Below are 12,688 nucleotides of genomic sequence, written 5' to 3' on the forward strand. Positions count from 1 at the left end.
GACAATAACCCCCAGTTACTGACATTTGCTGGGTGCTCAAGCTATGACAGGCGTGGTGCTAGGGGCTTTGTACGCAACGTCTCACGAGAACCCTAGGAATTGTTAGAATCCCCCATTTTATGGATGGAGAAACTGAGGCACAGAGCCATTAAGTCACTCGCTCTGGATCACACAGCTCCTAAATGCCAGAGCCCGGAGTCCAGCCTCGTTCTCTCTGACTTCAGAGTCCCCTGCCTTTGCTTCCTCGTTTTACAAGAGGAGGGGCAACTTGCTGAAGGTCACTTCGGGTAGCGCCCCCCACAGTCTCTGTACCTCGGCTTCCGGGCTCACCAGGGCCTTGGCACCCATTCCAAGATGACACGAACGGACCTCTGAGCCGGGTGCCACTCCCCTGGGCATAAGCGCAACAGGAAAAGGGAAGCAGAGGCAAGGGCATTATTTAGCTGCATACCTTCAAGGATTCCAGATTATTAAAGAGACTGACATATGCTCCGCAGCCCCCCATTCCAGCCCCGTCTTCCCTGTTGTCTAAGCCTCACGTGGACCACGGCCCGTCACCGTGACCTGGCTCCAAAAAAGGCAACAGGAGTAGCCACTGAAGTAGCAGAAAAAATAAACCATTTTACTACTAAAGATGCGTTTTCCAAAAGCAGGGGAGTTGCTGTCCCGAAGAGAAGAAGACCCTGGGGGAGTCCCTGCGGCAGGGGCCGGCGGGAGCTGCGGTCACCCAACCACCGGGCCGGCAGCCCTCAGCGGGCCCGAATTTGCAGGGAGATTCGGTAGAGCTCCATCGTCGCCCTGGCGTCTTCCACCGAGCTGTGTCCAAACTGGCTGTTCTGTAGACACATGGACAGAGCCGGGGGGGGACTTGGGGTAGGGCTGAATGCAGAGACCCCCTGTGACCTGGGCCTTCCCCGCCAGCACCCCGGTTTCCCGGGCCCTGAGGGGGGTCGGTGGGTGAGCAGCCCCAGGCTTCTGACACCCTGGACTCCGCAGGCGGCTGGAGCAGGCCCGGCTTCTCCTGTCTGACCCAGAGCTGGGGCACTAGGCCCAGGCATGGCCAGGCACAGCTTCCAGCATCCGGAGAACCAGGCTGTGTCCTCGAGGTGCTTATAATCCGGTGAGGGGAGGAGGGGCTGCAGACACACAGACACAGAGGGAGCTCCAGGGGACCAGGCGGATATAAAAAAAATACTCCAGGGCACCTGGATGGCTCAGTTGGTTAAGCCCCGACTTCAGCTCAGGTCATGATCTCACAGTTCAGGGGGTTCGAGCCCCGTGTGCGGCTCCGTGCTGACAGCTTGGAGCCTGGAGCCTGCTTCTGATTCCGTGTCTCCCTCTGCCCCTCATGCTCTGTCTCTCTCTATCTCAAAAATAAATATATGTTAAAAAATTTTGTTTTTAAATGCCAAAATGATGTTTCTAAATGCTACTTGCTCAGCACTTGGGTGAATCCACGTGCTGTGTATTCTGTCCTCCGTCCTGCGTGCCACAAGGCTAAGGGAGGGGTCCAAAATCAGGCTCGTCCCCTGCTCCCTCCCCAGTTCCTGGTGCCCTCCCCTCCCCGCCCTCCTCCACTAAGACTCGCCCTCCAGATTCCTGCAGACCTGCTTTCCTTCATCCCTCCGGGCTAATGGGCCACCCTCCCTCAACCCAGGAGTTCCTCAAGCACAAGGCCAGCCCTGCTCAGCCCTGCTCAGCCCTGCGTCTCCAGCATCCTGACCAGCCCGGCACAGAGTAGGTGCTAATAAATACCTCCCCCACGTGGACCCGTGGCTGCTGGTGTCGGGCCCACCTCCCTCGGCCCTGCCACCTCCGTGAGCCCCCAAGGACCCCCCCTTCTGGGCCTCGCCGGAGCCTAGGAGTGCCGAGAAATGGGGGCTCCGGGAGCAGCAGCTGCCCTGCCTGCTGGGAGCTGTGTGTAAATACCGCCGCTCCCTGGAAAAGATCTGAGGGCTGCGTTTTACCCTATTCCAGAGGCCCGCAGTGGGATTAAACGTCAGTTATCGGGGCGCCTGGGTGGCTCAGTTGGTTAAGCGTGGGCTCAGGTCAGGACCTCAAGGTTAGTGAGTTCGAGCCCCGCATTGGGCTCTCTGCTGTCAGCACGGAGCCCGCTTGGGATCCTCTGTCCCTTACCCCCCTCTCTCTCTGCCCCTTCCCCGCTCACACTGGCTCTCTCTCAAACATAAATAAACATTAAAGAAAAAAACTTCAGTTATCCACAGAGTAACTGGCTGGAGTTTAAAAACAAACAAGACCGATATATTGGGCGCTGGGCTCCACCAGCACGTCCCCGGGGTCACCTCTGGAATGAACCTGCGCTCGGGTCCTCGTCCAGGGCCGGCTGCTGGGGAACCCCGAGGCCAGCGCCCCTCCTCGCTGGCAAGCACACGGCCTCTCAAGGCTGTGGGGGAGACGCAGAGCGCCTTCGGGGTCCAGTGCTGGTTCTGGAGCCCCTGGGGGTGGTGGGCGCGGGCCCTGGGGGGAGGGGCCAGCCCCCCCCCCCCCAAAGGAGGCAGGTGCTCACCTGGATGCTCCGGCCGAGGAGACGCTCGCTGAGCACGCGGAGGGAGACGCGCTCGCAGTCCTGCAGGCCGGCCTCCCGCCACAGCAGCCTGTCCACCGACGTGTCATAAACGGAGTAGTCATTCATGTTCTCCTTCAGCGCCTGGAAGTCGTGCTTCAGGTCGTGGCCCACCACCAGCTTGCCCTTCAGGAGCTGCAGGATCTGTGGCCAGGGAGACGCGCGCCCCGCACATCACACGGGGTCCTCCAGGCGGGTCTGGGCCGACTGGGGGTCCTCGCGGTACCGGAGGGAAGCAGTCCCTCCTCGACTTGCTGTGTGGCTCTGAGCAAGCTGTCTTCCCTCTCTGGGCTTCAACCCTCTCTATCATCTGTATAATGAAGAGGCTGGACCGGGCCTCTCCCCATGCACGAGTAACGACAGTGGCACCTACTGAGCACGCCCGTGTGCCAGGCACTTACCTAAGTATGTCACCTGTGCCACCCTGTCAACAAGCCTGCTGTGACAAGCAGATGAATGACTTCCCGAAGCTGCCCGCGCCTTAAACCCCAGAATCCGGAGCACCTTACACGCGGAGAGAAGTTAAAGCTGCAGGCGGGCTTTGGGGTGCAAGGTGAGAGGTGATCTGGGCTACCCGCATGGGCCCAACGGAATCGCAAGGGCCCTTCCAGGTGGGGGCCCTAAGAACCTTTGCCCTGAGAACCTGACCTGCTCCTGCTGGCCTTGAAGGAGGAGGAGGGGGCCCCCGGGCCAAGGAACACCGGTGGGCGGCCATCGGAAGCCGGGAAAGGCGAGGAACGGCACTCCCCCGCAGAGCTTCCAGAAAGGAACGCAGCCCTCCCCACACTCCAATTTCAGCCTTTGAGACCCGGGTCAGACCGTGGAGCCGTGGAACCGAAGGATAACCCGTTCGTGTGGCTTTAAACCACTAAGCCTGTGGTTTTGTAGAAAGCAGCCGTAACAAGCTAACGCAGCCCATGTTTTGCGGATGAGAACAAAAAAGTGGAAGCCCTGAGAGTGAAATAATTTGCCCCAGGTTACTCTTCATGATCTTAAAGCAAGTTTGCGGATTCCTTGACTCCGGCTCATGCAAAAGATGGAGTTCAATTGAATTGAATATGGGCCGGCCCGTGTGACTTCTGACTTCTCTGAGGGCCAGTGTCCCAGCAGCCCGGCCTGCCCCGAAGCCACCGTGCTGGAGGGACCACTGGAGGCAGAGAGCAGAGTCTGCGGGGCCCCGGCGCCAGCCAGGGGATGGGTAGGCAAGCCAACCTCCCGAGGTTCCAGCTCTGGGCCTGCCGGGTGCCTCTGCCTCAGCCCAATGGCTGTCCCCATCCGCCCCTGACCAGACTGCAGGTGCAGGAGCAAAGTAAATATTGACATTGTTTGAACCACTATGTTTGGAGGCGATTTGCTAAGCACCATTAGATAACTGGGGTGGCCACACAGCTGGTTAGTGGTAGGGCCAGCCTTCAGAGCCAGCGGACTGCCCGTCACGAGCACACTTAGGAAGAGCAGGCCTGCTCCTGGCGTCCACCAGCCCAGGGCCCGAGCTTCGGGGAGTAACCGCTAAAGTACCCAAGCCTCCCATCTGGACTCCGTCTCCACTCCCCTCCCATGGTGGCCCTGGGGACAGCCTCCTACCTACGGCCACACAGGCTCCCCTTTCTTTACCTGGGCTGCCACTGGAGAAGGATGGATGGGGCCTCTGGGGCGGAGCTGTGTCGGGCCCCAGCTGGAGGGGCATCTTGGAGCTCAGGCCCCCCTCTGGACAGCTCTCCCATAACTTCTCGCCTGTCTTCTGTGCCTGGGGAAGGAGACTGCCACCTGGCTGACACCCTCCCGTGCCCTGCTTCTGTTTCTGGTGGCCTTCTGAGACGTCATGGGGGACATTGGTATGCTCTCCCTTGGCGACCACAGGATCATTGGGGCCACTCTGCAGAAGAGGAAGCCAAGGCTCAGAGAGATGAGGCGACTTGTCCCTGGCCACAGTGGTGGAAGCAGGGCTCCATCCATCTACCGTCAACAGGCAACGTCACCCCACCCTGTTCACACGGCTTTGTCAGGGCCTCCTCTGGACGGAGCCCAGGCCTGGGGCCTGGGGAAGCTCTCCTGAGGAATGGACCGTGCTGGTTCCAGTGGACGTTTGGGGTGGGAGTCACCTGGTGAACCCAGAACTCTGGATTTCACTTTTTTTTCAATGTTTATTTATTTATCTTTGAGAGAGAGTGAGCAAGAGAGTGGGGGAGGGACAGAGAGAAAGGAAGACAGAGAATCCCAAGCAGGCTCCGCACCCAGCTCAGAGCTGGCCGCGGGGCTCAGCCCCACGAACCGTGAGATCATGACCTGAGCCGAAATCAGCAGTTGGACGCTTAAGCCCCTGAGCTGCCCGGGCGCCCCTGGATCTCACATCTCTAACAGGTGGGGCTGGTGTTGCTGATCTAGAGGTCACCTGAGCGGTGAGGACACCGGCCCTCACCGGCAGCTCAGTCCTACTGTGGAGGAAAGGGCCCCGCCAGCCCGTGGCAGAGGGGTGGCGCTCACAGGCCCCGCAGGGCAGCTGTGGGTCACACACCTTTTCTTGCTCACATTCTTTGTGTTCTCGAACAATGTGGCCTGTTTCCCCCAACGAGGAGCTGGCTCAGGCCCAGTTCACACAAAGCCCTGAGGGACTGTCTGCCATCCCAGAAACTGCTGCACTGTTCCCAGGCGGAAGAGGACAAGAGTCATCGTGAGGTAGATTCCTGGGAAATTAATCACTTCCTGAGCCCCAGGGTCCTGGCAGGGGGTGGCTACAGTCAGCACCGCTGGGCTCATGAGGAGACAAATAAAATGGGGGGGGGGGTAGACAAGCAGAAGAAATCAGGAAAAAAAGAGATGAGTCTATTTAGCAGAGAGATGTCAGCAATGTTGCAGGCCAAAAACATGCTGGGCACTGGGCAGAGAGGGACTGCTGGGACTTGCTGTGTGCTCTCATGGAGGTCACAGGCCATCTCTGGGCTTCGGTTTCCCCATTTGTAAGGCAAAGGCCTGGAGAGGTGAGGCCCATTAGCAGCCAGGGCTCCCCCGACTTTCTGAGACAGGGCCGGGGAGGGAAGAGGGGGGCCTGTCGGAGCCAGGGATGGGGAGAAGGTGCCAGCTGGCAGGGCCTCAGGGCTTTGTGACCTGCTGGCCGCGGGACCTGCCCTCAGTCAGTGTCAGGAGTGCCAAACACAGGGGGCGGAGACTCGAATTCCTGGAAAGAACTGAGTGGGGAGGAGGGACAATCACCCATCTGCTCTCACAGCACCAGGCCAGACCTCTCAACCCGGGTATTCTGATTTCCATGTCCCAGAGGAGGGGCCTGGGGACCAGAGAGGTTAAGAGACTTGCCCAGGTGACAGGGCTGGTGACTTGATAGCTGCAGTGAGGTGTCCAGACCTGCCTGACCCCATCACTGTTATTATAGTTGTTACTACCACCTGCTGAGAACCTGCTCCAGCGTCATTAATGGCGGAGCGGAGAGCCATGCTGGGCCCGGGGCAGCGCCCAGATTTCCCGGATCGGGGACGTGGCCCCCACAAGGCCGGGATGACCACACCATCTTACCAACAGGGAAAGGGGGCTACAGAGCAGCGCGTACCCGTGTCACACGGCAGGGTAGCACCAGGACCAGTGGCCTGTGTCTGCCTGGAGGGTCCTTCTACTGCAGTGCCACTCTTGTTCCAAGTATTCCCCGGATGTTCCTGGTCGGAAAAATCACCTGGGGCCCTTATGAAAAATCTAGAGGGCCAGGCCTTATTGTCATCTTTAAGAGTGGCCTCAGTCTCCCCTTTCCTCCTGTCCCCTGCCCAGTTCTGCAGGTGGCCCTGCCCCAGCCTGTTCCCCGCACCCCCTAAGACTGCTTATGCCAGGGGAAACCTGGACGGTGAAGTCACCCTCCTCCATCTGGCCAAGCCCCAAAGACACCTGCCCCAGAGACACCTGAGCGGGGGCGGGGCCCCAGCAGGAGGCACTTGGCCCAGTAACTCCTTGTTCACAGGCTACTGTGGCCTCTCTTCTGTCTGCGTTTCCCTCCCAAACTGGGATGCTTCATGGGATTCAGCTGTTTTGTTTGCCAACTAAAACTGTAATTATCCCCCCCCAAGCCTGGTCAGAGGGTAGATGCGACTCAGTGTACCGGGTTAACATGAAAGGAGCATTAATTTACAAAAGTTACACGCCATTAAAAATTACAATTAGGAAAACAAAACAAAACAAAACAAACAGCATTAATTAACTCACCAGGTGAGAGCCCTGAATCTGAACACTGAGTTGTATCACGGCTTGCTGTGTGTCCTTAAGCAAGTCACTGCCCCTCTCTGGACCTCAGTCTCCTCCTGGGTTCTCTTCTGAGCTGGCAGCCTGATTCATGGGGCTCTATAGGCCAGTTTCTCAACTTCCACACTTTCTCTTGGTGTGTGTGTGTGGCTGGGGGAGGGGCCGTCCCGTGCATTAGAGGATGTTTGGCACTATCCTTGGCCTCTACCCCCTGGATGTCTGTAGCAGGCCCCCTGCCCCACTTGCGGCAACCAGAAATGCCTCAGATAGTGAGACATTTGTCCCTTGGGGGGCAACACCCACTCCACATTGAGAACCCCTGCTCTAGATGACGTCAGACCTAGAGATTTCGGAAGGTAACAAGCGATTACTTTCCACTATGAAAGTAAGGTAACCGGACACCTGGGTGGCTCAGTCAGTTGAGCGTCCAACTTTGGCTCAGGTCAAGATCTCACGGATCGTGAGTTCGAGCCCCGTGTCGGGCTTTGTGCTGACAGCTCAGAGCCTGGAGCCTGCTTCAGATTCTGAGTTCAAGCCCCACTTCGGGCTCTGTGCTGTCAGCGAAGAGCCTGCTTCTCATCCCCTGTCCCCCCTCTCTCTGCCCCTCCTCCGCTTGCACTGTCTCAAAAATAAACATTAAAAAAAAAGGTAACGTAACCACTTTACCAAAAATAAGAATAAAAAACAGGAGGGGGGATCCCCTGCACAATCTCAGTGCCCTATGGTAGCAACCCTCCAGGGTGGACTGTGGGGGGGCTTAGTGGATCCCCAGAAACCCGCTGGCTGCCATGCGCCGGTCTATGGCTCACCACTGGCCGGACCCAGTCACCACTCCTAGGGGAGGAAGAGACAGGTTGGTGAGCAGCCTCTGAAAGTTGCCTGCGTGAAACCAAAGCCTGGCGAGCCCTAATCTCACCTGAGAGGCATCACCCAGCACGGGAGGCAATGATAGGCTTCTTCCCTTTGGGAGCTCTTCACATCTTGGGGCCCGTGAGCCCGGTCTCTGTCTCTGGGATTAGAACGCTATGGGCGATGGCGTGGGATCAAGCGGCCTTTGTGTCCTGGTTCGTGCAAACAAATGACAGCCGTTGCCTTCTCCTGCCTGGGCTCAAACGTGGGGTGCCTAGCACTGTCCCACGCATATACTGCATGCTCAGCATTCACGGAGCGTGTATACACGTGGATCGTGGGATCGGAACATCCCAGAGCAAGCTCTGGAGCCAGAATTTGAGTCTCTGCTCTACTCCTTCCTTGGACAGTTGGCTCAGCCTTGTGCCTCAGTTTGCTCATCTGTCAAATGGAGTAATGACACTGGTTAACTACTTCCCGGGGTTGTCGTGGAGAGTAAAGGCAGTGGCATGTGGAAAATACTTAGAACGGCTCCAGGACACGGTGCTGGATATGGCCATGCTGCTTCGCCACCCCTGTGTTGTAGATGTGCCTCCTGAAGGCACAGAGAGGTTTAGCAACGAGCCAGAGGACACAGAGCCACGTCCAGACAAGTTCTAAAGACAGTGCACTTGCTCTCCACCTCCCAGGCTGTGTGCGTATCACTGCATCTTAACAGCAAAGGCCAGCACGAGGGCAGAGGCGATTTCGTTCCACGCCGCTGCCAGAACTCTGTATTTTGTGAAAATTGGTTCAGCTGTAGTCCCACAAACATTCTCAGGGTACCTTCTGTGTGCAAAGCACACCATCCAATCTGGGGGCAGATAGAGTACACAGCAGGAACGTGGAACGAGGCAGGCCATGTGTGTGGACAGACAAGCTTTAAAGTACAGGGGCCGGGGTGCCTGGGTGGGGGCCCGGGTGCCTGGGTGGCTCAGTCAGTTAAGCGTCCACTCAGGTCATGATCTCACGATTCGTGAGCTCAAGCTCCGTGTCAGGCCCTGCACTGTCAGCAAGGAGCCTGCTTTGGATTCTCTCTCTCTCTCTCTCTCTCTCTCTCTCTGCCCCTTCCCGCTTGCTCTCTCTCTCTCTCTCAAAAATAATAAACAAAAATAAATAAATAAAGCACAGGGGCCACAGCCAGGAGAACTGGAGCCCCCCACTACAGAGTCCAGTGTGGGGAGGTGTAGGGGTGGTGGACAGGGTGGGGAAGGGCATCAGGAAGGACTCCTCTGGCCTGGACCGGGGGCAGGGATGGGAGAGGGCAGGCGGAGGGGCTTGGAAGAGCACTGGCTGGATGATGGCTGAGCTGTAAGGGCAGGCAGGAATGGCAGGTGGGTAGGGTTTGGACGGCCATGAGTGTGTGCTGGGGGGACCTCAGGCAATGGGGAGCCATGGGAGGTATTGGAACACTGGCGGTGTTCAGCCACGTGTGGCTGGCAGCCCCCTGTTGGACACACAGCCCTAGACTTTTGAGCCTGAGTTCTGAGTCCTGACCACATCTAGTTACCTAAAACTTTGTGAGTCACTTAGTCTTGTGGGTTGAATTGTGTCCCCCCGCCCCCACCCCTGCCAACAATTCCTGTGTTGAAATCCTACCCCTAATAGCTCAAAATGTGACTTATTTGGAAACAGCGTCATTGCAGATGTAAGTACTGGTCATCGGGTCATTAGGGTGGGCCCTAATCCGATATGGCTGGTGTCTTCATAAACGGGAAGTGGGGGACACAAAACAGGCACACAAGGCAATCGCCATTCGAACAAGAAGGCAGATATTAGGGTGATGCTTCTACAAGCCGAGAAACACCGAAGACTGCCAGCAGACCCCCAGGAGCTGGGAGAAAGATATAGAAAGGACTCTCCCTCACAGCCTCAGAAGAGACAAATCTCTGCTACCGCCTTGAGCTCAGACCTCCTGCCTCCAGGACTTTGGGACAGTACATTTCTGTTGTTTGAGCCCCGCAGTCCGTGCTACTCCGCCATGGTGGCCCGAGCAAACCAATACACTTAGTTCAAGCAGGCCTCAGTTTCCCCATCTGCATCATGGGGATAACAGACGCTCGTAATAGCTAACATTTTTGGAGTCCTTACATAATACAGGCGCTCCCTCTAGGCGCTTTCTCAAGCCTCACAATAATCCTATGAGGTTGCTGCTGTTATCGTACCCAGTTTCTTTTCCAGGTGGGAGAAACTGGGTGCAGAGAGGCCGCCCAGGTAACTCGCCCAAGGAGCTGCTAAGTCACCGGCCGAGATTCAAAACCGGCCCCTCCCAACTGTGAGTTACCGGCTCCTGGGAGGCCTCGAGGCAGGCCATTCGGGAGGCGTGAGTGAGCTCCGGGCGGCCAGTGCCCAGGATTGCACCCGGCGAGTAGCCTGCGCTCAGTAAACAGTAGCTACCGCCGTGGGTGTCTCTGCAGCGCCTGGAGCCTGGCACGCACGCGGTGTGCACAGTCGGGACGGACCGCAGTCCCTTCTGTTCTTCGGGGACTTCCCCGAGCCCTGGCAGCCTAGATACTGATGAGTTTACTCGCCCCTCCAAACCTTCCCAGAAGGGACTAAAGCAGGTGCTAGACTTCGCTTCCCGTCTGGTGATTCAGAGAAACAGAAACAGAAACAGAAAGCGGAGACTGGAAAAGTCATCACAACAAGATGAGGCAGGAGGGTGGGAGGTCCTGGGGCCACACGCTGACCTCTAGCCGACGGTAGGGCCCTACTGTGCGGTCTGGGAACAAGCTCCCGGAGCCTGGGGGTGGGTGAGGGGAGCCTCTGGCCTGTTCTTCAAGACCTGGGGCCCGCTACCAGGGCCCAGCCGGCAAGGGCCTCACTTTCCTCATTTCCTCACGGGGTTCGCCAGTGGCAGCTCAGGGCAGAGCAAAGAATCACGCTGTGGGGGGCATCAGGGGCGCTCAGTTCCCCCCATCACAAGACCAGCAAGGTGGACCCGATGCCCTGAAGGCTGCTCCCAGACGGGAGTCTAAGGTTGTCTGATGGAGGAAGGCTTCTCAGGGACGTGAAGAAGACACCAACACGTTTCTCTGTGCCCTAGTCATGCAGAGGCGGAGCGGGGAATCTTCCACGGCTGGGGTCACAGGTCCCAGATGTGGCACCTTGACAAGGTGCTGGGAAGTGTGTGTGCGGATGGCCGGCGGCTGTCCGCAGGTTCCCCTCCCCCCTCCCCCCTCCCCCCCGCCTGGCTGGCACGCCGCCCTCCACTCACCTCCAGCCTGGCCACGGCAAATGGCATGGCCTCCTGCATGTGCCAAGGTGTGATCCCACTGATCAGGGTCCTGTAATCAGTGATCTCCCCTTCCGGCCGGATGAACTTGTCGTAGAGCACGGTGCCGTGGAGGTCCACGAGGCTGCAACGAGCCAGGCCGCTCTCCCCTCGGGGCCCCAGCCCCACCATCTCGCAGTCAATGGCCACCACCTCGGTGCCGCTCTCCATGTGTCACCAGGACCCGAAGATGCGCTGGACAGGGGAGGCGGGAGGGGCATCACTCGAGGGCCGACTGAGGCCTTGGGGGTCCTCGGCCACCACCCAGCCAGCCTGTCCCCTCTGACCTGTCTGTCATGAACGCCATCTGGCAACAGGGGAAGCTGGCCCCTTGCCACCCCGCCCGGCTTCCTCAGCCCGGCGGTCCCAGGGCCTCTGGTCTGGCCCAGCAGCCTTGGGACCGCCAGGCCCCCTCCCACCCGCTCCCCTGGCCGAGGCCCTGCGGGAGCGCCTTGGCCTCGCCGTCCCAGCCCCCACTCACCTGCCCACCTCTGGTGCCTTCGGCTCACGTCTGCCTCTCTGGTGCCCCTTCTCAGCTACTGCACTTGCTCTTAGCTGTGACTCATCTCTGACTTCAAGCCGGGAATCCTGACTCTGTTTCAGTTTCTGGTTTGTTATCAGGCGAAGTCAGAGGTGGGAGGCCGGGGCAGGGTGGGGCAGGGCTGCTCCTTATCCTCGGGCTGCTGGCAGGTGGGGGGCCCAAGGGCCTGAGTCACCACGGACAAAGCTGGCAGGTTCCATGTCCCCATGTCTCGCCTTCCCCCCCCCCCCCCACCGCACCACACACTTAAGTGCTCCGAAGAGCCCTCCCCTCCTCAGATGATGCCGCTGACGTGGATGCAGCAGATTGCCACATTTTTCTTTCCTTTCTCACCCTCCGCCTGCCTGTAGAATAAACATCCCCAGGATGGGAGCCCAAGGAATGTCCCACAGCTTCCGGGGCCATTACCAATCTGACACTCTGTGAGGTCTCCCATGGGGGCAGGGGGAGCTGGCTTGTGGGACATTGAGGCTATTCATAGGAAGGGCATGGAAGGTTGCAGTGTGAGTAGGACTAGCCTCACCCTCCGACCCAGGGAAGCCAAGCAGGCAAGGAGGGAGCCCTTAGAGGCTCCAGTGCTTTGGGGGTGCCTCAGAAACGACCATCTGCCTGCCCTCAACGGGCTCTGCCTCCAGCTGGGTTGACACTATTTGAGGACACGGAAAAGAAAGCCTGGAAGGAGCCCCCAGCAGCCCAGCCATACTTCCTAGGGCTAGACCCACTCCCAGGCTCCTGACCTCTTACAACAGTGCCTGCCACGTAGAGCGTTCAGTATTTATTGACTAGATGAATGAGTTACAGCTGGGACAAAGACAGAAGCCAGTTTCAGTGAGGAAGTCGTCACCATATTCTGCGGTGAGATTCTTGCCCCTTGGAGCTCTGCCTCCAAGTTATCTATCCCTTTGTTCCTTCTCCCTTGGCCTCCCACTGAGGCCTTTTCTGGCCTCTATTTAAAAACTGTACCTCGAGGCACCTGGGTGGCTCAGTTGGTTAAGCATCCAACTTCGGCTCAGGTCATGGATCTCAAGGATCATGGGTTCAAGCCCCGTGTCTGGCTCTGTGCTGACAGCTTGGAGCCTGGAGCCTGCTTCGGATTCTGTGTGTCTCTCTCTCTCTGTCTGTCCCCCCCCACCCCAACCCCTGCTCACACTCTGTCTCTCTC

The 12,688-nt window shown here is 58.3% G+C and overlaps 1 protein-coding gene across 7 annotated transcripts; it reads right to left on the minus strand.

Moving 5' to 3' along the window:
* Positions 1-601: 601 nt before the first annotated feature.
* ISG20 (interferon stimulated exonuclease gene 20) lies at positions 602-11,643 on the minus strand. 7 transcript variants are annotated; one of them, XR_008298971.1, is made up of 5 exons: positions 11,475-11,643; positions 10,929-11,180; positions 4,199-4,460; positions 2,528-2,728; positions 602-836 (listed from the first exon to the last, which is right to left on the minus strand). XR_008298971.1 is itself a non-coding variant. In XM_053223577.1 (4 exons), the coding sequence occupies exons 2-4, from the start codon at positions 11,154-11,156 to the stop codon at positions 1,241-1,243; spliced, it is 552 nt and encodes a 183-aa protein (XP_053079552.1). In that variant the 5' UTR covers positions 11,157-11,180; positions 11,467-11,625; the 3' UTR covers positions 602-1,240. The 7 variants fall into 7 exon arrangements, 3 of the variants coding, with proteins under 3 accessions (XP_053079552.1, XP_026923832.2, XP_026923834.2); XR_008298968.1 differs by having other exon boundaries at positions 11,467-11,637; XR_008298970.1 differs by lacking the exon at positions 602-836 and adding an exon at positions 1,247-1,363 and having other exon boundaries at positions 11,467-11,638.
* Between the last annotated feature and the right edge of the window lie 1,045 nt (positions 11,644-12,688).

The sequence above is a fragment of the Acinonyx jubatus genome, chromosome B3 (genome assembly GCF_027475565.1).
Source record: "Acinonyx jubatus isolate Ajub_Pintada_27869175 chromosome B3, VMU_Ajub_asm_v1.0, whole genome shotgun sequence".
In the NCBI taxonomy this organism is placed as follows: domain Eukaryota; kingdom Metazoa; phylum Chordata; class Mammalia; order Carnivora; family Felidae; genus Acinonyx; species Acinonyx jubatus.